The sequence below is a fragment of the Sus scrofa genome, chromosome 10, assembly GCF_054392235.1.
Source record: "Sus scrofa isolate SSC_HxYL_T2T_F1_AM1 chromosome 10, Sscrofa_HxYL_maternal_Yorkshire_Landrace_v2.0, whole genome shotgun sequence".
In the NCBI taxonomy this organism is placed as follows: domain Eukaryota; kingdom Metazoa; phylum Chordata; class Mammalia; order Artiodactyla; family Suidae; genus Sus; species Sus scrofa.
Genome location: NC_139392.1, coordinates 53,862,251 through 53,889,114, shown reverse-complemented (window position 1 = coordinate 53,889,114; position 26,864 = coordinate 53,862,251). Strand labels below are relative to the sequence as shown.

General features: G+C 42.3%; 1 protein-coding gene and 1 long non-coding RNA gene across 49 annotated transcripts in view; one reads left to right on the top strand and one right to left on the bottom strand.

The window, feature by feature from the left end:
- The window catches only part of AOPEP (aminopeptidase O (putative)), a 396,587-nt gene that overhangs the window by 147,833 nt on the left and 221,890 nt on the right, over nucleotides 1-26,864 (top strand). Inside the window, exon 6 of one of the 48 annotated variants that reach the window (XM_084979738.1) lies at nucleotides 22,251-24,271. The exons of 46 other annotated variants lie outside the window; for them this stretch is intronic. In XM_084979738.1, the coding sequence (XP_084835864.1) occupies nucleotides 22,251-22,284 (34 nt within the window). In that variant the 3' untranslated portion in view covers nucleotides 22,285-24,271. Of the gene's footprint in view, nucleotides 1-8,337; nucleotides 8,507-22,250; nucleotides 24,272-26,864 lie in introns of those variants that run through there. One more of the 48 variants, XR_014817674.1, reaches the window with a different exon arrangement.
- Nucleotides 16,505-21,587, bottom strand: LOC146399430 (uncharacterized). The gene is made up of 2 exons (XR_014817701.1): nucleotides 21,462-21,587; nucleotides 16,505-20,678 (listed from the first exon to the last, which is right to left on the bottom strand). It is a non-coding gene; the product is annotated as an uncharacterized LOC146399430 (long non-coding RNA).

The window sequence follows — 26,864 nt, the reverse complement described above, 5'->3', positions numbered from 1 at the left end:
AAATGGCTGGAGTTCCCATTGTGGCTCAGCGTGTTACGAACCCAACCAGTATCTATGAGGATTTAATCCCTGACCTCCCTCAGTGGGTTAAGGATCTGATGTTGCTGTGAACTGTGGTATAGGTTGCAGACATGGGTGGATCCTGCATTGCTGTGGCTGTGGTGTAGGCTCTAGCTGCAGCTCTGATTCTACCCATAGCGTGGGAGCTTCCATATGCCATAGGTGCAGCCCTAAAAAAGCAAAAAAAAAAAAAAAACCACAAACAAACCCAAAACAAAGAACCACGAACCTTACTAGTATCCATGAGGATGCAGGTTCCATCCCTGGCCTCACTCAGTGGGTTAAGGATCTGACATTGCTGGTACAGGTCACAGACATGACATGGATCTAGCGTTGCTGTGGCTGTGGTGTAGGCCGGCAGCTGCAGCTCCAATTCCATCCTTAGCCCGGGAACTTCCATGTGCCACAGGAGTGGCCAAAAAAAAAAAAAAAAAAAAAGGGCCCAATGGTAAAGGGCAAAAGTAAAATGGAATGATTCAGGTAAATACTAGCACTCATAACAGTGTCAGAACTGCAAATAGTGAACAGGATACCAGTACTAGGATAGAATATGTATTTATTTATAAGCTTATGGAACAAGTGAGACTACTTGAGTAGGATGATCTAACATAAGCAGCCAGAAAGGAGGAAAGAATAGTGGTGAATATCTGAAATTAGACTTCACTGAACCTATAGTCCATTCAACCCCATTTCATGGCATCCTTTTCTCAAATAGTGCCATGAAGTCACTGACGCTTTCTGTCACTTTTAAACACAACGAAAGGAAATCTATTAAGTTTTTACAGGACATATCCAGAACTGTGCTTTTCAAAATGAGATTGATGAATTCTGTAATGGACTTGGAGAATAGACTTATGGTTGCCAAGGGCAAAGGGGAGGGAGTGGGGTGGATTGGGAGCTTGGGGTTGATAGATGCAGTCTATTGCCTTTGGGATGGATTAGCAATGAGATCCTGCTGTGTAGCACTGGGAACTATGTCTGGTCACTTATGATGGAGCATGATAATGTGAGAAAAAAGAATGTATACATGTATGTGTAACTGGGTCACCATGCTGTACAGTAGGAAAAAAAATAATGTGTTGGGGAAATAAAATAAAATAAAAATAAAAAAATAAAAACATATATATAATGAAATCGGGGAAGTCAAAATGATTGAAACAAGGAGTTCTCCTGTGGTGCAGCAGGTTAAGGATCCAATGTTATCACTGCAGCGGCTCAAGCCACTGCTGTGGAACAGGTTTGATGCCTGGCCCAGGAACTTCCACATGCTGCGGGCGTGGGAAAAAAATGACAGAGACAGTCTTCAGTGCTGTACGCCACATGGAGAAAACCAGACACGAGTTGTGCTATATTTAAAAGCTCGTGAAGATTGTCTCCAAAGTTCATGACAAGTACGATTCTCAGAGAAAGCAGAAGAGGCTATTTGGCAAAATGCTTTTATCAAATGGCTATTGCAGGATATCCGTGGTACAAGTATGGAAAAGCAGATGCTATTACACAGTAGTGCTGCCAGCAGATCTTTTACTTTACATTTGGGCAAAAGCAGGGATGTGCACATTATGAATCAACTCTTGACCTGGACGCAGGACATACATGAAAGAGAATTGCTCGATGAGTTTGGTTCAGTGAAAACCCTTGTCACAGAGAAGAATGTTTTGTTTTCTTTTGGCCGGTGATTAAATTGTGAGCCCCAAAGGAGGATGAAAAAGGTAATCGGGATCAGGAGTGACAGGCAAGGAAGGAGAAAGGACACTGCTACATGAATAAAAGAAATTGCTCTAGAATGCGAATAACAACATTATTCTCAGAGGACAGTGGGTGATCTGCACCGTGCCTCTGAATCCTGATTGTAGTTGAAAGAAATAGTGAAAAGCGTGTCAGTTTCTTACACTATAAAGGAAATGGGCAGTAAGTAGCGTAGCGGAGGCAAAGGTGCCTCACAGGAGACTTTGGAATGCAGTATGGGTTCAAAACCTAGCTTTGTGATTCTGATTAGGGTCTTTAAAAGTCATTTCTGTTCTTTAGGTGGCTTTTCCCAGTGCCATGCACTTTTGAACGTGAACATCAAGATGTTTAATGTGTAGATATGAGGAATCTGCTGTCTCGTGGTTCTGTGAGAACAGAGGCCCAGGCTTGTTTCCTACTGTATTCCCAATTCGTAGCAATGTCTGCAACAGCTCACTAAATAAGTGCTGAATGAATGGATCTTCAGTCATTAGCAGGAGAAAGAACTGATGCTATAGTATAGTTATGTTTTAAAACCACATCCAAATGCTGCCACACGCTTGCCAAAGGCAACCAGAAAGTAGATTAGATGTCTGTTTGTTGCTTTAACCCCGACTGAACATTCAGCTCAGTCTTCAAGCTCTTGAATCTCATCAGCTTAGGTTCACCAGCACTGAAAGAAGTCCTTGGCAAGAAACCATCCCATAATATATTTGCATGTGAACGGAGCCACCAAACACTTGTAGCCCTTCTGCCAATCTCCACATGTAAGGATTCTAATTTAGCAGAAACAGAAAGTAAGAAATGGGGAGGGGGAGAGAGGGAGATGGACTGGGAATCTGGGGTTAATAGATGCACACTGTTGCCTTTGGAATGGATAAGCCATGAGATCCTGCTGTATAGCACTGCGAACTATATCTGGTCACTTATGATGGAGCATGATGGAGGCTAATGTGAGAAAAAGAATGTGTATATGTGTGACTAGGTCACTTTGTTGTACAGTAGAAAAAAAATGTTTTAATAAAATAAAAAAGTTAAAAGTTAAAAAAAAGGAAACTACCTAGAAGACAGTGCAAACTCTGTCATTATATGTATAAAAACAAAATAACTTGTCATTATAGATGTCAGACATACACTATTTAAATACTATAAACCCTTTCACCGATATGAACTTATTTAAAATAATAATTTTGTAATATCATGCTTTAGTTTATCCTTTAAAAATTGTGAGGAATCTTATTTTTCATTTGCCTAGGACTGGTGGTTGGCATGTGGGTCAAATGTCCATTAGGTTTGATAAGTAATGGCCTAGAGATAACAAAATATATTTGCAAATTACTCTTATAAAAACTACATTATACAAGTCGGAGGTTTCTTGTTCTTGGATTCTGGGATGAGACTCAAAGAATATATGACAAAGGAGAGGTGCACAAGTCACCCCCGAGGAAGCAATAGACTCAGAGCCTGGCTAAGGGACGTCTCTGCAGGGTTCATGCCTTAGGGTTACTCACGTCCTAAGCTGTGTCTATCGAGGGCTAAGAAGAGAGCTCTTGCTGGGGAAGCCAGCACCTCTGGGCACAGCAGCAGAGAGGGTAGAGGCCGTGAGTGGGATGGCTGGGCACAGTCCATACCTGTGTGTGTGGCTCAAGTCCTGTACCCACCCGGTGCCTGCAAAGGTGCTGCTGTCTTCAGGGTGGCTGGTAAAACGTAGGCTGTAAAAATGGTGTAGTCTCAAAAAAAAAAAAAAAAAAAATGGTGTAGTCTCAAAAAAAAATGGTGTAGTCTCAATCAGAACAAATGATTTAACCCAGGAGCCATCTACCACCAAGGAGGTTCAGGGAGGCAAAGGGTAAAGGAGGAGCAAGAAGGTGGATGCTAACATCTGTTTAAATGTCCTATTGAAAAGACTGGTAAAAAGCAATCAGCTTGAAATAGGTCACTATAGAAGAGATTGACAGTGCTTAAAAATTAACTCACCTCTAAGAAATAAAAGGTAATTTGTCCTTATCTAAGCTAGTAGACCCAGCCCTAACGTCTGACATAAACATGGAGAAGAAGCAGAGCGCACACAGGGCTAGAGGGAGGTCTGACTAACCTGAGTCTACGTCCCAGCTTGGCCACTGAACAGCCACTGGTCCTTGGGAGAGTGACTAACCCAGGTCTGCCTCAGTTTCTCAGCTATGAAAGGGCGTGCTTGAGCTAAATGGGCTTCAAGAGTCTCTCCTGCTCTAAATATCCTAAGTGAGGTGCTGTTTAAGAGTTTTCACCGCTTCCCAATGATGCGCTGGACAGTCTGAGAAGCATCTTTGCTCAGGAGATTTTCTTCCATTGAAATATCCTCACCCGCCTGCCTTGCCTCTGTCCGGACTCAGCAGCCTTGAGTTGTTACCTCAACGAATCCCCTGGACCAGATTCGCTCTCTCCCTCTCTTCCTCTGGAGCTCTCTTCCTGTTCTCTTCCAGCAGCTCTTATGATAGTCATTTCTTCAAGCAGATTTTTAACTGCCGTGAATTCGCCTCATGTGTGTTCATCTTAAACTGCAGAGCCAGATTGACAACAGCTTTGAAAATTTCCGATTTCCCTTGGCAGGATTAATTTCCAGCGACTTAATATCCTTTTCCCATCTGGAAGCTCTGAATGGAATAATATAGCAAGATGGCTGCTCTGGCAAGAGGGCTATTATTCCTGTCCTCTGGGTGGAAATACAGAGAGTGTGTTAAAATATGTTTCTTCACAGTATGTCTCACCTCATAAATAGTCTTTGACTTCTTAGGATGTTAAAATAAGTCGTTGAAAACTTACACTTCTCGGCATCTTGTCTTATAAAATGATAGACTGTCTTAAAGTGGAGTGTGTTATCACTCTTCCAGATCCAGACCTTTAATATATGGGACAAAACCATGACCCAAACACAGGCTGAATGATGAACTTGAAAGTACAAGGCCTTTAATTCCATGGAATATGATTCTTCCGCTATTCGAAAGCCGTCACTTATTATGAATTGTTTACTGCATTGTATAAGACAAAACAAATCTCTGTGGACCCAAAAAGATTTTGGATGCAATCTTAAGACCTTGTTTACTTTGGTTTGGACATAATTCCTGAGTTTTGAAGCATTTTCATCCTTCGTGGGCCGTCGTTTCTTTGGTTTCCCTCTCTCCATCGCTATTCTGTCGACTTTGCGAGTGTAGAGTAGAGATGATGCTGAGCATGGAGGTGCCATGTTTATCTGTGGTTGAACAATATGTGGCACCACGCAAATGGGGGCACAGGGAGGAAGCAAAACTTCTCCAGATATAAACTGTTGCTATCGTTGTAGCAGAACAATGTGATGGACTCTGCCTTAGTTTCTGTATGTGCTATAACAGAGTACCACAAACTCACTGGCTTAGAACAATGGAAATTGATCTCAGTGTTCTGGAAGCCAGAAGTCTGACATCAGAGTGACTGGGCTGAAATCAAGGTGTTGGCAGGGTCACACTCCCTCCCTAGGCTGTAGGAGAGAAGCTGTCCCTTGCCTCTTCCAGCTTCTGTTTGTGGCCACATCACTCCAGTCTTCAAGGCCAGCATCTTCTAATGCCTCTCTGTTCTGCTCTCGTATCCCCGTTTCCTCTCTGGGTCAGTCTCCCTCTGCCTCTCTCTTTTAGGACAGGTGTGATTGCATTTAGAGACTGTTTGGATAATCCAGGGAAATCTCCCCACTTCAAGATTCTTAACTTAATCACTTCTCGAAAGACCTTCTCCCTTTCTTCCATATTTATTTTTTGCAGTATGAGGTAACAGTCACAGGTTTCAGGAATTAGGATGTAGATATCTTTGGGGGAGGAGCATTTTTGAGCCTATCACAGACTTCACTGGTTCCGAAGAACGAATCAATGAAGATCGGGGCTCATGCATCGTCCATATCCCCTGTGTCTTCTTTCCCTCCTGACATAATCTGATGAGGGTTAAGAGCATGAATGTATTCATTCAGCACATGTTTACTTAGGACCTCCCATGTGCCTGCCACTAAATTCTTTGGCTACAATAATGAACAAATAGATATGATCCCCGTCCCCCTGAGGTTTATAGTTGTGTTGGGGAAATGGCTATTAAACGCTCTCAAAAATGTAATACCACAAATTGGCAAGTGCCATGCAGAAGAAGTGGCTCCTGACAAGGTCTTAGGGAAGGGCCATCTGAGGAAGTAATGTTTAAGCCGAGATCTGAAGGACAGTGAGAAGTGAGCCGGGCTAGGAATAGAAAGGAAAGCATTTCAGGCAGAGGGACAGGCTGTGGCTGGAAAGAACTTGGAACTTCGGAGGATCCCGAAAGATGTGTTAGACGTCAGGAGCTGTGGGGAGATTGGGGGTGTGACAAGACTGGAGATGCCATCAGAGGTCAGAGTAGTCAGGGCCTCACAGGAACCTGAGCTTCATGCTCAGTGTATCAGGAAAACGGTGGGTTTAACTCAGTGGCGGGGTAGGAATGGGGTGGGCGTGACACGATCTGGTTTGTGTTTTTACAGAATTATTCTGGCCTCTGGTTGGAGAATGGACTGACAGGGACAGGCGTGGTGGCAGTGGGATGGCGAGATCACAGGTTTGGCCGCAGTCCAGGCAAGAGGCTTCAACCAGGGTGGAAATAGTGATTGTGGAGAAAATGCTCTAGAGAAACGACAGAGCTTGCAAGTTTCCTGTGGGGGAGTTGTGAGGAAGAGGGAGGTGTCAAGGCTGACTCCCAAGTTCCTGGCCTACGCAGCGGGATGGGTGGGGGTGCCACTGAGGAAGGTGGGAGGCCAGGAGGAGCACATTTGGAAAAAAGACCCTGGGTCTGGTTTGTGTATGTTGACCTTTAAGATGTCACTTGGGGGTGTTCTGGCTGTGGCTCAGCGGAAACGAATCCAACTAGTATCCATGAGGATGTGGGTTCTATCACTGGCCTCACGCACTGGGTCAGGGATCTGGCATTGCCATGAGCTGTGGTGTAGGTCATAGACATGGCCCTGATCTTGCATTGCTGTCGCTGTGGCATTGGACAAAAGCTGTTGCTCTGATTTGACCCCTGGCCTAGGAACCTCCATATGCTGAGGGTGCTGCCCTTAAAAAAAAAAAAAAAAAAAAAGAAGAAGAAGAAGAAGAAAATGCCACTTGGTGCCGTGCCTGGCACCGAGCACACCATAACGAGGAGCTTCTTTTTCAGGCAGTCATTTCAAAACCATAACTGGCCTTTGAGTCAGGAGGCTTAGGTTCTCGATGTGACCAGGCCCCCTTGCAGTAAACAAAGCTCTCTCTGGGCCTCGGTGTCCCCAGGTATAAATTGGAGGCGGTGGGACTGGATTGTTCTGTGCTCCCTTTCAGCTTTAATATGTCTGCAGTGCCGTGGAATTCTTTGGTCCTGACCACCTGGTATCCCGCTCTGGCCAGCTGGATGGGCTTCACAGAGGTCGATGAACTAGAACTCCTGCACATGGGTGGCAGTTTCTGGGGGAAGCTGACGCAGAGGGAGCTCCGGCCAAGGCAAACTGTGGCTCGCGAGGAGGCCTCGTGACGAAGGGGAAGGATGTGGTTTGAGGGGAGCAGCAGCTGCTGCTGTCACCAAAGAAGCATGAAATTTGCCGAGCCTCGGAGGAGAGCTCGGCCGAGGCTGGCCGTCTCTGAACCGGTGAACTCATGTGACGCAGGGCCCATGGAGAGATGGTGCTGGGCAGACAAGCAGAGGAGGGGAGACAATCGGATCTCCTTCTCTCCCGTGCCCTCCCCTGTCGTCCGCAGAGAGTCACTGTCGGAGTCAGTGTGGGTCTCGGGACAGACCCCCTTCGTTTATGGAGAAAGATACCAAGGTCAACCACAGCATCCAGGCAGCACAGCCGAAGCAGCACTCAGGCCTCCCCCCCAGCTGGTCCTTGCTTTCCTGCGCCACCAGGCTGCCAGCGACGATTCCTGGGAGCCGTTGGGGGCTCCGTTTTGGAAAAGGGGTCAAGTTTGGTTTGATTTGCCTTAGACCAGACCCCGGAGTGATTATTCTCTCCTCCCAACCTGCCAGTAGAAAAACACTTTCATTTGTCACACTTGGGGCCCTCTCCCCCGTCCCCGCCTCCTTAGTCACGAGTAAACCGGCTGGGCCTTGATTCCATAGGGATCCTTTTAATGTATCCACCTCCTCTGGGCTCCCCCGTGGTGATAACACTTCCTACCCTCCCGAAACAGGCTCCGCAGTTGAAGGCTGTGCCCATGTCTTTCATTTTACTCAGAGGTGTTGGTTGATTTAAAAAAAAAAAAAAAACAAAAAAAAAACAAAAAAACGAACAATGGTTTTGTTTATGAGGAGCCGCTGAAAGGGAGCTTATTAGCAAAGCTGCTGCTTCATCCTGTGATTGTGGTTAGTTCGTGAGTAATCGAATTCCCTGGCCTCTTCTTCGGAAGCGATGACTGGTCAGTCTATGGCTTTGGTGTTGTTTCAGAGCAGGCAGATCACGGTACCTCCACCTAAGAGCTCCATTTGAAACGCCTCATCAGAGGATGGAAGCAAGGCTTCCTATGTGCCTATTGCACAGTAGGGATTTCTCTAGAAGTCGCTACTGGGTCGAGGCCTGAGCGGGGTCTCTAAAGAAAAAGCCTTGGGCCGAGGGCCTCCCGAGGAAGCCTCGGAGAGTCATAAACCACATGAGGGGTGTGTTATATGCAAGCCAGGGAGAACATGGAGCAGAGGTTCATGTCCTGAAGATGAGGTGCACGGTGAGGTAAGCCATCCTTTACGAGGACCCGCTTCAAGGCTGAGAGACCACATTCTGAGCCAAGGGAGGGCTCTGTTTCCTGAGGCCACACATCTGGTTGACCTCCTTCCCATCTCCTTGAACACGCTGTGCTGATTACTGAAACAAGGGTCTCCCTGCTGTTGCTCCCCACCCTGGGGACACCCAGCCTGGTTTCCAAAGACCCTGCAGGTCCCGCCCCCTCCTACACGGCTCCCCTCAAGGGCCAGCTCCTCCCCGGAACTTTCCCCGAGAACCCTCGTCCTCATTGGCCCGCTGGTTTCCCAATTCCTTCCGTAATTGCCGTCTCACTTCCTCGCTTTCCCTCCGTGTTCTTTGCCGCTGTGCGCTCTTCCCTCGGGGTGGCGTGTCAGTGGGGGCAAGGGGGCTTTGCAGTTCTTGCGTGTTCTTTTCCATTGGCGAGCTTAATTAACGTCTTAAGGATAAAAGCCTGGTCTTGCATTTCTTTATATTCTCTTAGAGTAGCGGGTTTAATTCTGAAGACAAAATATGTGCTCATAAATACAGTCGGCCATCTGTATTTGCGGATAAGGGGAGCCAGCCATACTACACCATTTTACAGAAATAAGAGACCTGCGCACCCTGGATTTTGGAATTGGCAAGCATCCTGGAACCAGTTGCCCATGGATACCGAGGGGTGACTGTTCCTGCCTACTCACTGGAAAGAGTTCTCAGTATGTTTATCAAATAATAGATTTCAAAAAGGCATACTTTTGTAAAGTCTACCTGTGCCTATTTGTCAAATTACTTTCCAGATCGTATCACTATTTGATTTGGCTACATGTGACAGAAAACTCAAAATAATACTGACTTAATAAACATAAATTTTATTTCTTTCTCCATTGAAAAAAAAAAAAAAAAAAAAAAAAAAAAGTCCAGGGTGGAGAGGAACTCACAGGGCAGGAACCCAGCCTTCTCTCTTGCTGCTCTACTGATTTTCATTCTCAAGGTCAGCTCTTAGACTCCCAAAACCAACCCATAGTCCATGGTGGCTGTTGAGCTCCAGCCTCTACATGCACATTCTAGGCAGCAAGAAGGAGAGAGGGAGGAAGAAGAAGGGGCAAAGGAGCCCCTCACACTAGCCGTCATGCAAGGAGCTTTCCCAAAAGCTGCTGTTGAATGTTTTTGTTTACATTTTATTAGTTTACACCTAGTACACCTAGCTGCAAGGGAGGCTGGAATATGTAGTCTTTATTCTAGGTAGCCATGTATTCAGTGAAAACTTGAGGATACTAAGGAAGAGAAAGGAAAACGGCTAGAGACTCTTAGCACATAGGACCCATTGGATAAAGTGAGGCACACTGAACTGAGTCTTTTTAGCTTTAGCTCATCAAACCATTCATGAATTCTTCCATGAGACACTCCTTTGTGTCTATTATGTGCCTGACACTATGCGAAGTATAAGAGAGCAGAGAACAAGACAGATGTGGTCTTTACTCTGAGAGCTTCGAGTGAGGGAAACAATAAACAGGAGAAACAAATAATAGTAAGTACTAAAAAGAAAATAAAATCCCTTGCCTTAGTTGGTTTCCAAACCTGTCCATCTCTTGGCTATGCTTAGAGTTGTTTATGACATGAATGAAACATTCAGTCTTCTTCAAAGCTATTTTAGTTTCTCTTTTGGATTGTGCCTGTAAATCTCTATGAGCTTTTTAGGAGAAAAAATGCGTTAAAAATGGCTTTGCTGGACCATTTATAAGAGGATTTATTTAGACTGGAAAGTTTTGAGCTGACATTTCTAAAAAGTTTATATCTGGGGTATGTTTATATTAATTAAGGTTTTATTTATATAATATAAATGCACATTTTCAGGAGCCATTTTTTAAACATGTAAAGACCATTAAGAAAAGTGTTGTCAGTAATAGAAGAGATTTCTAATGGTATGTGTTTAATGAAGCTGCCTAATTTATAAAATACTCAGAAAAATGTTAATGTTTTATACTCTTTTCCCAAGGGAGGAATTTTTATTTCCCTACATTTCACACACAATGGTATGATTCAGTTTTTTTTTTTAATTTTATAATATGTTGCCGTTAAAGTCAGCTATGTCTTTGCAGAGACGTTTTTCTTTTTTTTAAGCGAACACAACAGGACAAAGATCGATCCTCGACACTAGTGTGGCTTTGATTTGAGGTGCTTTGTAGCATTCCAAGGTGATTTCTAGACTCTTGCAGTAAAATTGCTTAGGAATAAAGTGACATTTTATGAAATTCTCATTTTCCAACACTTTCATTAACCCATGCTTGGGTAACTTTCTAGTTTCTAATATTAATTTTCAACTATTTTGATCCACGGCTAATCAGTGCTTAATTAGGGTGAAGACCACAGTCTGGGGAAGAAAGAGAAAATCCTTATTGTTTAGAAAATCTTTAAATAAGAAGTCCGGGAGAACAGTTCTTGATTTTACATGTAGAGACGTTAATCAGAAGCAATAAACTGTGCGCTGACGACATGTTTAAAACAAACCAGGACTTAGGAAAAAACAGGAAATTTGACCAAACAACTCTTCCTAGTAACAGGTTCTGTGTGTCTTTGTTAAGATCATCACAGCTTGTTTTAATAATCTTTTTCGACTTCCTTTCCAAAATTTGACGTTCTATTTCTTTGCAGTTTTATATACAGCTCTCATTTACTAAGCACTTTTCACTTCAAACTGGCTTCCTGTAATAGAGGAATTGCAAATGAAAGGAATCGATAATGAAATTGTAATGCTGCATTTTAATCCCTAGGCAAATTGGTGTTATAAACTGCTAATTAAAGGAGTCTTTTGCCCGGATAGTGCTTAAACAGCCTTCAAGTCCAGCTCTTAATTGGTAACATTACCTGGCATTTTGTAGAATGAGAATACCTTTTGCTTATCATTCTTAAGCTTCTTCTTATAGTCTTAATTTTAAACTTGACCCTTTCTTGGCATCGTAATGCAAGAAACCATTCCCATTTAATCTGGGACAGCTGCATTTGTTTAGATACTATACGCTTAAGTTCTCACAGAAATTCTGACCTGAAACGGACAGATGTTTGAACTCCTATGTAAAAATCTATTCTAAACATTCTGGGCTACTGCTAGACAGGAATGCCAAACATTTCCAACCACAAATTATACTTGATAATAACCACCTTGATAGCAGAAAGCAGCAGACCCCCAGTTCCATTACATGATCTGCAGGAAGATAACAGGTCTTTGGCGTCTGAGGTTCGATTGGCTATATTCATATTCACAGCTGCTGAAGGCCAGTGCAGATGGCATCGTTGTGAAAATTAGAGACTATCAAATCATACACAGAAATTCTCTGGGCACAAAAATGTGTCCTCCCTTCTCCACGTAACTGGACCAGAGCTGAGAATGGCTGACTGTGAAGCAGGAGCACGCCAAAAAACCGAGCAGGCTGAGTACACAGAAAGCCATATGGCTCAAGGAAATGGACACTCGTTTCCTTTTAAAGTTTCTGAAATCAGCGTATTCCTGAAGAACCATTTAAATAAGCTCCCCAGCATGTTTTATTTTATGAAATGCGGGGCATGCCGGTTATGAAACGGGAACCCTGAAATGTGATACATCCATCTTAACCAGCTCAGGGTTTTATTCAATTCTTCAAGCCCTAATCCTATTAACTCTCATGCACAAAGGAAATGCAGGGCTCCGCTCTCTGATGATTCTGCCCAGGCCTCATGGCATTAGTAAGCCAAGTCTTGCATTTTACAAATGAAGCTTATTGGTTGATTAAAAATATAACAAGCATCAGTGAAGCCACTTTTCAAAAAGAATGTTTCAGATTGTTTGCTTTAAGAAAAGCCGGTAGAAGAGATCAATGGCTTCAGTTTTTAGTTTGAGGAATTTTTTTTTTTAAAGCCGTTCACTTGAATATGCAGATTTTTTTGGTGTGATGCACATTAAATTTATATGGCTTTTGAAAATCATATCTTTGGTTTTACAAATAAAGTTCATTGGTTGATTAAAAATGCAAGCAGCATCCATGTAACTAACTACTGTTCAAAAAGGATTTTTAAGACTGTTTATGTAAGGGGTTTTGAGGGGTTTGATGATTCATAATCAGTTTATGAAATGTGAAGATTTTTTTAAAAGCAACTTAAGTCAGAATTTTAATGTGAAATGCATTAACCTTATTTCTGGCTAGACGTCCTTTGGACGTAGATCTAACCCAGCAAAATACCAAGATCTGATTATGATGCTGTTGGGAGTTAATCTCATTGTAGTGAACATGAGCTAATAACTCATTAGTCCATATTATATTATATACTTTTCAGTCTGTGGCCTGCTGTTTTGATTAAATTTAGTTCCTACCATTCAGATTGGAAACAGCAAAGTCTTCCTGTTACTACCTATCAAGTTTATAAAGCCTTGCTCTGAAAGCTTGAACAACTTGAGATCACCATTACTTACACAGTTTTATCCAGTGTAAAATTCTATCTCTAGGAGTACCCATCGGGGCTTTGCAGTAACAAACCCAACTAGTATCCATGCAGGTTTGATCCCTGGCCTTGCTCAGTGGGTTAAGAATCTGCCGTTGCTGTGAGCTGTGCTGTCGGTCGCAGATTGGGCTCAGGATCTGGCAATGTTGTGACTGTGGCATAGGCCAGCATCTGTAGCTCCAATTCAACTCCTAGCATGGGCACTTCCATATGTCTCGGGTGTGGCCCTAAAAAGCAAAATAAAATAAAATAAAATACTATCTTTACTGTAAAATCAAAGGGGATATCTGCATCCATCTATTTCTGTTGAGAAATACTGGCTACTTCCAGGTGGCGAGCTATGGTCAGCACAGCCTGCCCTGTGCTGCAAGGGCCTGGAATGTCTAGCCATTTCGGTTTACATAACAGTTTCACTGGGGTGTTTGCTTTGAGATGTCACTTCAATGTCAGCCTCAGCAGTCCACACATAAGTCTGCCTGTTCCCCAGGATTGGCGAAGGAAAAGAAAGTATTTTATCCAAGGCATCCTCCCTACTTTTCATAGCCTAAATTCTTTGACTCTACATTAAAAGAATATTAGAATTTACCTCCCATTCTAAAGAATGGGTTTATTTTTCTGTCTGGTTTCCTGTTGTCTCTGACTCTTTTCCTGCCGTGGAAGGTACCTGGCCTTTTTCAGCCAGGACGGCTGAAGGTCCCCTTCCTACCACCTCGGCCAGCCCAAGGTGAGGAATGGCACTAGGTCAGCACCCCTTATCATCCTCACCAGGGCCCTTCACAGCTCTGATAGGATCTGTTCTGACTCAGAACATCAAGGAACATTCTCTTGAAGAATGAACCTCGCTTCTTAGGTACTAGTGCATCGACTTCCCTGTAGTTGGGTAAGTTAAGCCAGTTGCCTTTCATTTCAACCATGTCAAAGTATCAAATAAAGCTATACCATCAGACCAGCCAGGAAAATGGGAGAGCTGGACAGTAACATGTTTATAATATAAATCCATCCTGTTTTCTCAACCCTTGCCCCTTGGCTGTTTTACATTCTGACAGAACACTCTGGAGATTTGCCTATAGACAATAGCCACCAGTTTAAGGACTTACTGGTTATTTGTTAAAGAAAATTGTAAAGCTCAAATAAATGAGCGTGCTGCTGGGTAAAACAGGAGTTCCCAAGATTCATGAGCATTAATTATTATAACCACCGGGATAGGCAGGCCTTGGGAAGCTCACTTCCCAGGAATGCAGTTTAGAAGCCACGGGTGACTTCTCTCCAGACCCAGAGAGCCCAGATGTACCCCAGTTCACCAGAGAGGGGAGGGCAGTGAACCAAGGCGAAGAATACCTGTGAGTCCCTTGACCTTGAGGACCAGCTTTCTGACCTTGGAGAAAACCTGTTTTAAAGCATTGACTTTCTTTTTCAGTTGTTATAACAACACATCACCTGTCTCTTAAGCTTTTGAGCCATTTGAGGAATGTTTGCAAAATGCTTTAAGTATGATAAATAAAGGTAAAACCAGTTCCTAACTGGGAATTTGAGGAGGAGCCCTCGGGAGTTACCAACAGCCCAGAATTAACCTTCGGTGCCCCTGTGCCCCCACGCACTGTATGTGCGCACGTGTGTGCGTGCATGCGTGTGTGTGCACACAGATGCTTGTGCTCTCACTACCCCCACCACTCTTTTTCTCTCACAAAAATATTCAAGGTACCTTCACCAAAAAGTATAATCATATCTGCTCACTGATATCTGGGGGAAAGGTGGTCTGAGAAGAGAAAGTGATGAACATTGCCTGATAACGTTAGGAACTATATATATTCCAATTAGAGTTCCTCCTTCTCTCTTCAAAATGGCACAGACTTGACAATGTCTCTTTCTTTCAAAGCATGGATTTGAAACTTATGTGTCCCAAAATGCTGTTCTGAAGATGCCCCTCAATACAGATACCATCAATTAATTGAACACTTATTTCAGACGATTAGAAGCCATGTGTCCTTTGGGGGGGGATCGGTGTTTAAGTTTATCTGGACTGGCTGCCTAATTGGTGGGGCTCTGTGCACAGTGAAAATCCAAGCCCCCTTATTCCAAGGTAGGGGAAAAGGTACGAACATAGAAAGTCTTTTTTTCCTTTTGTCCTCGGTCTTTCAACCTGTTACGGTGTGTTTTATTTATTTATTATTTTTAAGTAAAGAAAAATTTAAAAGTTAAATTATTAAAATGAATTTTGCAACTCATCTTCCTATTCTCAAAGCCAGTTTTAATGTTCATATAAGAACATTTACATCCTATGCAGAGTGACCGAAATGCACAATTCTTCGTGGCTTGTAGACGTGTCTTCTTTTTTTTTTCTTACCAGAACAGCGGAAAGGCTGCATGAAACTAATTCACTGTTTTTAATTTCACTTCTTGATACATGAAAAATCTACCAACACTTGCTGCTTTTGTCTTACTGATGAGCAAAGACACACTAAAAGGAAGTGAACTGTAGGTTGCCCTATCTTTCCTTTTCCTTCCTGCATAAGTGGTTGACTAATACAGAGAACTAATGGGAGCACGAAATGATGGGATGCGGTTGCATGGTTTTGTAGAACACCATTGCTTTCCTTCTGCATTTGAAGAAATTCTGATTCAAATGGAAAGCAGAGCCTCCCAGGCTGTGAGCAATCTCACTTACTCAGTCTTAGACATTGCACAGCAACCTTGTACTCACTTTGGGCCTCACGGAACCTCGCACACGTTGTGGATCCACCACAATTCTTTGTTCATGGGTACTGTGACTGCTGTGTGTGGACTGGGTGGCAAGGAACAGTGACATACAGGCATGATGCACGCAGCTCCTCTGCTCACACACATAGTCCATTGTTTACTTACTCAAGTTCAAAGACAACATTATTAAGAATTTCAAGACAGTGCCATTAAACCAAGCACGAGGAACACTTGTGGGACTGCACAGGTCACACGCTCATCTGGTTGGTCCTGGGTACTCCTGTACCTTAGCTGACCTCCTGTGTAGACTAAGATCCTAAAAAGTGTAGGGCTTCATGCTTCACCTGCCTCATCTAGTTTTGCCTGCTGGGAAGGTCTTGAGAGCAGCAATGAGCCAGAGGCTGATGCTTCCACCCTGACTCACACGGCCCTCGCTAAGTCCTCCAGCCCCCATCAAAGAGCTGTCTCAAGGGGGTTCTTCTCCCCTTTACCCAGCTCCCTCTTGTCTAACCCTTCTCCAACTTCTTCCCCCCTCAACCAGTGAAATGGAAATAAGCGTTGCTAGGATCCATTTTATTAATTACCGACAGCTCACCAGTATTATCACACAGGCTTTACTTCTCTGTATAGGTCAACAGTTTTCAGTCAGAGAACTGTTTTTATTTTCAATATTTTTAGTATGAAATATCGCAGAGAAATAGACTTAGGGAATTACATATTATCTGGTACCCATCTTCCTAATAAGACCTGAAACATTCCCAGGATGGTGGAAGTTCCCCGTGTTACCTTCCACAGCTTCATTCCTCTTTCTGCCCCTTCCTCTCTCAACCACTATTATTTTTTTTCTCCTACATATCTTTATGATTTTACTTCATACATATGTACTCTTAAAATACGTGTTTAGTATTGCTTCTTGTTTCATGAAAGCTTTACTGTGAACGGGATCATTCAGTACACACCCAAGAGCTCATTTTCTGCTCTCAAGTGTATGTTTTTGAAATGCGTCCATGTCATGGTGGCAGTAGCCTTGATGTCCAGTTTAATTTTCTGTTGCCAAAGTTCCAAGTTCTTGATCTCGTAGAGCGTTGTTGATTGCTAATGAGTGCCCTATTTCTAGCTTAAGTGATTAGCCTTTGAAGCTTTATTCAACTAAAAAATTTGTTTGGAGACTTGAGTCATCAACCCTTATCTGTTTCCATCCAGCCACTGTCTGGGCAAAATATGTGTTGGAAAAGTTTACTAGTGTCTCTTGGCAATCATTTGCTGTGGGATGGCACAGCCACGTAAAATGAAGTGGTGTAATGTTTTTTTGGTTACACCCTTTACCCTTGAATTAGATTGAATTAGCATAAAAGGAAGCATGTAGTGATGTAAAATCCAAGCCAGATAAGGCTTATCTTACCCAAAAACAGAATGAATGATTACTTATCTATAGAAACGTCATTTGAGGACAGTCTGTCTTCTGGGAATCTCTCTCCACACATTAGTCCTTTATATAATCATTGCCCAATCCCATTACATGCATTGCTTTTTAGAGTCACCCTTTGATATGAGTGACATAAGCAAATTGATTTCTCTAATAAAAAAGATGGGACTACATGAAGGTACTTGGCACTTGGGCAAGGGAATGGATTAAGGTTGTCACTTTAAAAGAAAAAAGGGAAAAGGAATGGTCAGAACATTTTTGGGGGCGGCGGGGGGTGGGGGGAGTGCAGAGACCTAATAATAACTTCCTTTTCTAGAATGCCAATCACATGCTCAGCACAGGCCAAGTGCCTTTCATATATTCAGATCCCACTCGGCCCTCACAACGACCCTGAAAAACAGATGTTTTTTTTATCGTTTTGTTACACGAGAAAAGTTCAAAGACATTAAGAGAGTTCCCTCAAAGTCCCAGAATTGGTAATGGGCAGTGGGGCTGGGATTGGACCCCAGTGCGGCCACAGACTCGGGGCTCTTTACACGCGCCTGCAAACTAAGCTTGCTGATGCCGCAGTAGAGCAGCACCCCAGCCTTGCCTTAGGCCAAACTCCTCACTGGTGCCTGGCACCGGGGGGCGACTGGATGGATGCTGCAACTTTTGTGGAGAGGGAATATGTAAATTGGATGTGGGTCAGCTCAGTGGGCAAAGAAGTAGAATGTTCGTGGTTCTGTGGTTTCAAAGGAAGAGCCAAAAAAACTAAAAAGTCACCATGATTTGGGTTTTTACAGACCCGCCTTGGTTCTCAAAAGGATCACTGCCCTCCTTGAGGTCTGTCTGTGGCTGGCTGGCCTTGTGAAGGGTGGTTGGGCCATCCCCGACCCCTCTCTCTGCTCTATTGGGCTGAGCCAGCATCCACTCCCCCGGCCGTGAGGGGGGTGTCCTTTCTCACGTGGTCTTTCTCTCCATCTCTCTCTCGGCCGTCCCCCCCACTGCTCTCCCGAAACACGGGCGTCACTCCCCATTCCATTCTCTAAAAAGGTTTGTACCCTGGAGTGCATTCCGAGGCCCCACCCCGACACCATATTTTTGAGCCTGTGTCAGCAGCCTTTCTCCTCACTCTCATTATAGTCCTTTCACACGACCTTGACCCATGTGGCTATCTTTAGTTTTGCCCTCTTAACCATAGGTACAGGTAATGCCACGACTCCCGTGATTGCTTTATCTTCAGGCCTTGGCTGCTGTTCAGCCTTTCTGTTTTAAATGTGTCCTTTATTTATCATCAGCCCAGGAACCTCTTTGGGTTGGTGGCATAATTTTCAGACTTCCTGACATCTGAATAGAGACACATACACACCCTCCTTAATGCTGGCTGATTTTAATCTTCTGGGCCACAATAAATCTGACACATACCTCAAGCCAATGGCATGCTTGCCTTGATATTTTGATCCGTTTTCCCTTACCACAGAGATGGCTTGATTTAAGAAAGTAGCTCTGGCATGTGCTGTTTTAACTAACAACAGAGTGTCAAATTGGCATTCCAGCACACTTGAATTTCTGCAACCTTGTATTGCTCTTATCATTCCAGATTTAAAAGTATTTTACCTATTTGATATTTACTGGTACTGCAGATCAGTTTTTTCCCCTGTCTTGTACTCCTAGAATAATGAGAAATATGACAGGTTGGGCGTTCCCGTTGTGGCTCAGGAGGTTAAGAACCCGACTAGTACCCATGAGGACACGGATTTGATCCCCATTCTCATTCAGTGGGTTAAGGATCGGGCATTGCCGTGAGCTGTGGTGTAGGTTGCAGATGCGGCTCAGATCTGGCATTGCTGTGAGCTGTGGTGTAGGCTGGTATCTGCAGCTCCACTTTGACCCCTAGCCTAGGAACTTCCATATGCTGCAGGCGCAGGCTGAAAAAAAAAAAAAGCAAGAAAGAGAAAGATGACAGGTTGAAGCTTTTCCCTACTATTTTTTTTATCATCCAACAAGATAACCGTGGGAAGTAAATTGGTTCTCATGACAATAAAAGTCGTACCTAGAATTTCCATTTCGATTTTCTTCTTTTCTTCTCTGGGTCTCATTTAGATGACATTTCTCTGGATAGTTGAATGAGTGAGCCTCCACGTGAGGCATGTGTTTAAAATAGATTTATGGCAGGGCAAAGAATCACATATCCTGGTAACGATCTAAACGAGGATACCACTCATTCTTTAGTCTTTTTTGTTTGTTATTGTTATTTGGTTTTTAAAGGTCATCTGTCCAACTCCATCATTTGATAGAGGAAGAAACTGAAGCCAAGAAAGGTTGCTGTACTCATGGTTACTCAGAAAATTTATGGCAGAAGTGGTCTCACACCCACAGCTCGTGAGTTCATATACTCAGAATCCGAAGGAGGAATTTTGAAACCTTACTTCCACATACTATTGGGTCTCTAACTAATGAAGCAATAGAAATGCTTCTTTGAGGCAAAAGTTCTTTATTCATTAGTTAGCATCTTATTCCTGTGTGTCTCCTATATTCTTGAGTAAAAAAAGCTTAGATATCTAAAGCTTATTTAACTTCAAATCCTATTATCCCCAAATGAGGCTCTAATTTATTTCCTTGAGCTGTTCCACCACACACCTCAATAAGTCACGATTTGTTAAGTTTATATGGCACATTTTTTTTAAGACTTAGATATAAAGTTCCATGTCCTTAAGTAGCTGCCTACTCCATTGGAAAGAAAGGACTTGAAAGATTAACAAACCGGAATAAAATGCTAATTGTGTGGTACCCATCACTGGTGCCACAGAACTTTAAGGGAAATAAAAATCACTGGAAGTTGGAGCAGCCAGGGAAACTTCCAGAGAGGTGTCTCACTTGCCACATGATTAAGGTCTTTTACAGGGAGGTTAAGTAACAAGACAGGAGAATTTGTCATCAAGGTACCCAGAGGCCAGGAGCAGCAACAAGAACAGGAAATACATCCAGGGGCAGTGAGTTATAACACAAATAAACAGAGGGGGAGAGCAGAGGTATAGATGATCCAAAGAAAAACCAACAAGGAAAGGGTGGGAAAGGGAAATGGGGGAAAAAATGGGGAGGAAAAAAAAAGATGAAAATGAATCACCTAATTAATGGGTGGGAACACTGGCCGGTGGTTGCCAAGGGCACTCTTTCTGGTCCAGTTATCTGTCAGAAATGCTTTGGCTTGGTGGCCAAAGGAAACTTAGGAGAAAACTCCCTGCTAAAATACTTGAATGCTTTCCCCAAACCTCTCCTTTTATTTCTCTTCTTTGAAAGAATATGAAAGGGCATTCTACCTTTTGACCAAGAATATAATTTTAAAGTTCAGATTCGAGAATATTTTTTTGAATTAACATATGTGGGGTGTGGTCTTTATCTCATCACTTGAGGAAGCACCTGACATCTTTGGAGCCAGAGTCTAACTTAATAAAGTACAGTCGCCTGTGTGGTTAGGCGATAACTCTGAAAAAGAGTTTGGACGGGCCACATTGAAAGAAGGAACAAAGAAGAAAGGAATCACTGCCCTGCATCCACTTTTCTCTCCTTCCATATCTGGTTTGTTCACAAGAATTCATTCACCTGGAGAAGCTAAGCAGTTATCTGTGGATCATAAAGGAAAAAATTTGTTTTCTTTATTCGTTATACTCACATATTTAATACATATTGACTTAATAAAGAGTGAGAAAATGCTTAGGATAATTTTTTTTCAAACAGCTTCTTGAGGCATTCCCATCGTGGCTCAGTGGTTAATGAATCCGACTAGGAACAATGAGGCTGCAGGTTCCATCCCTGGCCTCGATCAGTGGGTTAAGGATCCCACGTTGCTGTGGCTGTGCTGTAGGCCGGCAGCTGTAGCTCCGATTTGACCCCTAGCCTGGGAACCTCCATATGCCATGGGTGCTGCCCTAGAAAAACAAACAAACAAAAAAAGGACCAAAAAAAAAAAAAAAAAAAAAAAACTTCTTTGACACAGTGCTGTCTTACCCTCTGTTTCCTCAGCATGCTATAAAAAGATGTAGGTGGTACATGATCTATCCCTACATGATTCAGTCTAGTCACAGCCACTGTGCTCAGTGACCTGAGAAGATTCTATGTCCTACTCTTAATGGAAGATGAGTAAATTGTGTGTGTGTGTGTGTGTGCGCTTTTTAGAGTCGAGCCCACGGCTTATGGAAGTTCCCAGAGTAGGGGATCTAATCAGAGCTGCAGCTGCTGGCCTACACCACAGCCACAACAACACCAGATCCCAGCCGCATCTGTGACCTACGCCGCAGCTGACAGCAATGCTGGATCCCTAACCCACTGAGCGAGGCCAGGGATCAAACCCGAAACCTCATGGTTCCTAGTTGGATTCATTTCCACTGCTCCACAACAGGAACTTCTGGAGGATGAGTAAATTATTAGTAGTTGTTTGACTCCATTCCTTCTTGTGTGCATCCTGGATGTGGCATACAGCGTATTGTCAAAAAAAAAAAAAAAAAAAAAAAAGGAGTGGGCATGTAAAGAACATGAGAGAGTGATATTTTATTTTGTGATCATACAGAAAAGTGGTTTCCCTTTAAAAATGTATAGAAAAAAGAGAAAATGGTGATTAGAAATTTTCTTGTTATCGTTCATCAAATGCGATGGTAACACATTTTTAACTGTGTCAGTTCAGTTCTCCAGCAGGACCATCCAGGCAGCCCTGAAACCCTTCTCAAAGGCGTTGCTCAGCTGCCTCCTCCCCATGTTTTAATCACAGAAAAGAACTGATGATTGAATGTTCTCCTACGAGACTATCCTACTTTTGGCGGTTTTATTTTCTTCTAAATTGGTTACAAACAGCAACCAAAAGAACATTCCTTTAAAAAAAAAAATAGCCTCAAGAAAATTGAGTTATTTTTATAATGATAATACTTTATACAGATCTGTAGTCTTTCATCTAAGAACTTTCAAGCACTTTTCAAATGTTGACTCATCAATCCATGACACACTTAGAAGACTGAGCAGTAATTCTGCTTCAGTTTGATTTCAAAGAACTCACTGTGTCCTAAGGCCCAAAGACATGTGGACTCTTTTTTTTTTTTTTTCTTTCTTTTTTCACTTCCTCTTTCTTTCTTTTTTTTTTTTTTACTTCTTCCTTTTTTTTTTTTTCTCTCTCTTTGTTAAAAGGCAGAAGAAATATGGCTTGGTCCCAACCCACTAGGAACTCAGTGTGATGAAGGAAGGAGCCATGGAAAAGCTCTTCAAATTCCCAGTAACACATGCTACAACTTAAAAACCAGAGGCGGAAATCTCTACATATTTTGAAGGGTCCAGAAAGGCATTCAGAAGACTCTGAGCCCTAAATTATTCCAAGATACAGAAGGCAGACTTGCTTTGCTGAACTGACATTTTAATCAGTATTTTTCTTATTTCCTAACAGGACAACTATGTTATTTATAATATTTCTGCCAAAGGTGAATTTATGCCTTTCACCTGTGTAGGGAAAGAGGCTCAAGGGTAAGGATTCTTGGCTGAAGAATTAATCTATAAATATTTCCCAGACCAGGGATAGGGAAATAGATTGTCAGTAATTCAAAGTTTTAGGAAGTATCCATTAAGATTTTATTGATTAATAATCTTAAGATTTAGCTTTTATTAGAGAATAAATAGTCTGATTTCCTTTGGTAGGTACAATTCAGTGGCCTTTCTAGCTATGTTTTAAGTTGTTAAAGTGGGGAGATCTGTTAAAGGATATTTTGCATCTCAGTGGCCATATGCCTTTTTTTTTTTTTTTTATCTTTTTAAGGCCTCCCCATGGGCACATGGATGTTCCCAGGCCAGGGGTTGAATAGGAGCTACGGCTGCCAGCTGCCGGCCCGCACCACCACTGCAGCAACACCAGATCCTTAACCCACTGAGTGAGGCCAGGGATCAAACCCGAGTCCTCATGGGTACTAGCCAGATTCCTTCCCGCTGAGCCATGACAGGAACTCCCCATATGCTTTTTAATTACTCCATTTCCAGTTCAAGACTGGTGTGAGAATACTGCTTATGAGTATAGATCGCTGTGTATGAGAATAACGAAGTTGTAAGAGTAAGATACCTCTAAGTATCAGAAAAATATATTTCTTGAGTCTGAAACAGTTTAAGTGATTTTAAAATGTTAAACATGAGTTAAGGGTTGAGACAGAGATCAGGGAAATATCACGTGACCTGCTAAAGCCCATAGGGAGAGGGTGAGAGAGGAGACCCACAGAATGATGGTAGTTGCAGGGCAGAGGGGAGGGGGGACTCTATCCTAGACAGAGGTTCTGAAAGCTGGAACCTAGGGCAGACTTCTAGCCACTTCACTCCTCGGGACCATACTCCAAAAGAGAGTGTCGACCTCCCCCCCCACCCCGCCCCGACTTGGGAATTTCATGAGGCACAGCCTCAGCTTATGCACATCTTTGGGGTGTAGAGAATTGCCTGGATCTTCCCTATGAGTCTCTGTCTTCAGTCAGCACCAAGCCATCCGCAAGCCTAGGGAGCCGTGTTTCCCCTATTCCCTGCAGGTACAGAGTGCGATGGAGGGAGGAAGAAATCAGAACGTACCTTTTAACAATGCTGTTGACTTCTTCCTCCGTCTCAGATTGCCTCCATGTATTAGCAGGTAAAATTGTTCATTGTTAATGAAGAACAATGAAGGATGCCTAAGTGAGGCTTTGAAGTCCAAACAGAAGATCTGGCTGTTCTACTAGCTAAAGAATGACTTTACCAGGAATTGGGTGTGGCAACCCAACTCAGCGGCTAGGAGAGCTGAAGATGGGAGGATGTCAGCCAGTAATGACTTTCGGACGGGACCCATATTTAGGCTAACTTATCACAAAATATGAAACACATGTTACCCATCTGTAAAGAATTAGAGGTAGTGGAGGCAGTAGAGCACAGACACTAGAGTGGAGACTGCAGAGTGTAACCGCAGCCCAGCCACTTGTTTGCTGTGTGATCCTGGGGACGTCGTTTAACATCCCTGCACTTAAGTTTCCTCATCTGAAGGGTGGAAACAATCTTGCTATGGTACCCATCTCACAGGGTTGTTAAGACGAAATCAGTTAATGCATGGATAGCTCTTAAATCAGGGACCGGCTGGCACAGAGTGGATACTCTATTCATAATTGCTATGATGAACATTGTCAGTCAAGCATAATAAAAAAATTAAATAAAAATGATTGCTATGATGATGATTTTGTACAAAAAAAAACTGTAAAAATATTTTGTATTATTTATCTACTGACATTCAGATGGTTGAAGGGAAAAAATATGAGGGGTACACGCAGGAAGTTTTTATGAGCTAGGCCTGGCTAGCATCACTCCTACTTTCTTTCCATTGGTTAGAACTCAGTCACATGGCCACACCTAACTGCAGAGGAAGCTGGAAAATACAGCCTAACTCCTGGAGTCCAGGAAGCAGAGGAGAATGTGGATTTTGCTGAGCAAAATTCTCTGTCACAACCCTAAAATCTATCGATCACCTCCTAGCTGTTTCTTTCAAGAGATTAAGTGGTTAAAATACATGTACCATAATCATGTTTTTGCTCTCTGAACATTTAATATGTGGTCTGAAAGGGTGTTTTTTTTTTTTTCTGATTGGTGAAGGCTTTTTGTATGAAAAGTCTTACAAAAAACTAATAAACATTAGATTAATTTGATTGTATATTTAAGGAGTTACTTTTATGTAAAAAGGTATCATTATATGAAAACAGGACAGCAGTCAGAAGATCTGAAACACATTCTCTGTTCAGTAACAAACAACTGACCCATCATTATAAAGTCCACATTCACTCTACAGACTCAGCAGCCAGAATTAGTGTCAGTACAACCGGAGGTTAGTACTGTTGAAAGCTGAAAGTGTTGGTGGAAATTAAAACCACAGAGCATTGGGGGAAATTGATAGGTCTGGATGGAACACAAAGGTCAGAGCAATGGAAAACTGTCTCAAGAAAAAGCTACTCCAAAGGAGGGGTTGCAGTAATGTGCATCGGACAGGTGGTGGGCAATGGAATTTTCTTGGCACTTTTTAAAGTACACAAATAAAACATAGCCAAGAGCCAGGTGTGCTTGGCTATGGATGTGTAAACACTTCTGAGAAGATGTCCACAAACTGAATTTGTAAAAATCCAGTTTCACTGCTTTAGAAAAGATGTCTATGTAGCTGAGCCATACGAAAAAGGTGAAAATTTTGTTATATTCACGTGGTCTATAAGCATTTAGAATTTTTATTTTTTATTATAGTCGATTTACAATGTTCTGTCAATTTCTGCTATACAGCAAAGGGTAACCCAGTTACAGATATATATATATATATATATACACACACACACACACACATTCTTTTTCTCACATTATCCTCCATCATATTCCATCACAAGCGATTGGATATAGTTCCCTGAGCTACACAGCAGGATCTCATTGCTTATCCACTCCAAATGCAATAGTCCCAAACTCCCAGTCCATCCCACTCCCTGCCCCTCCCCCTTGGCAACCACAAGTCTATTCTTCAAGTCTATGAGTTTGTTTCTTTTCTGCAGATAGGTTCATTTGTGCCATATATTAGATTCCAGATATGTGATACCATATTGTATTTGTCTTTCTCTTTCCGACTTATTTCACTCAGTATGAGAATCTCTAGTTCCATCCATGTTGCTGCAGATGACATTCTTTCTTTCTTTTTTATGGCTGGGTAATATTCCATTGTATATACGTAGCACTTCTTAATCTGTTCATCTATTGATGGACATTTAGGTTGTTTCCATGTCTTGGCTATTGTGAATAGTGCTGCAGTGAGCATAGGGGTGCATGTATATTTTTGAATGAAAGTTTTGCCTGGATTTATGTGGAGGAGTGGGATTGCTGGATCATATGGTAGTTCTAGATTTAGTTTTCTGAGTAATCTCCATTCAGTTTTCCACAGTGGTTGTACCAATTTACATTCCCACCAGCAGTGTAGGAAGGTTCCCTTTTCTCCACACCCTCTCCAGTGTTTGTTATTTGTAGATTTATTAATGATAGCCGTTTTGACCTGTGTGAGGTGGTACCCATTGTAGTTTTGATTTGCATTTTTCCAATAATTAGTGATGTTGAGCATTTTTTCATTTGCTTGTTGGCCATCTGTGTGTCTTCTTTGGAGAAATGTCTATTCTGGTCTTCTGCCCATTTTTCAATTGGGTTGTTTGGGTTGTATGAGTTGTTTGTATATTTTACTAATTTTCTTGATGTAGATTATCCTACCAGTCCATGTTATATATTCAAGGAAGTAAGTTTGTGATCATTTTTAAAATCCAGAATAGAAATGTTTTTTTATTTATTATTTTTTTTATTTTAATGATTTTTTTCCCTTACAGCTGGTTTACAGTGTTCTGTCAATTTTCTACTGTACATCAAGGTGACCCAGTTACACATACATGTATATGTTCTTTGTTCTCACATTATCATGCTCCATCATAAGTTACTAGATATAGTTCCCAGTGTTATACAGCAGGATCTCATTGCTTATCCATTCCAAAAGCAATGGTTTGCATTTCAGAATTAGAAATGGTTTTTTTTCTTTTCAAATTCTCCATGATAAATATATTACTTTTAGAATTAAGAGATGCAAAAACTAGATGCAAGATTTTCTTAGTGAAGGGATTTAGACAGATTTCCTGCAGTAAGATTGTTCTTTGTTCCTTAGCATGGTTGAATTGTTATGGGACAGTGGAGACAGTTTTACACAGGGTTTATGTAACATATTAAATTAAATTCATAAGTCTGAAATCTCAT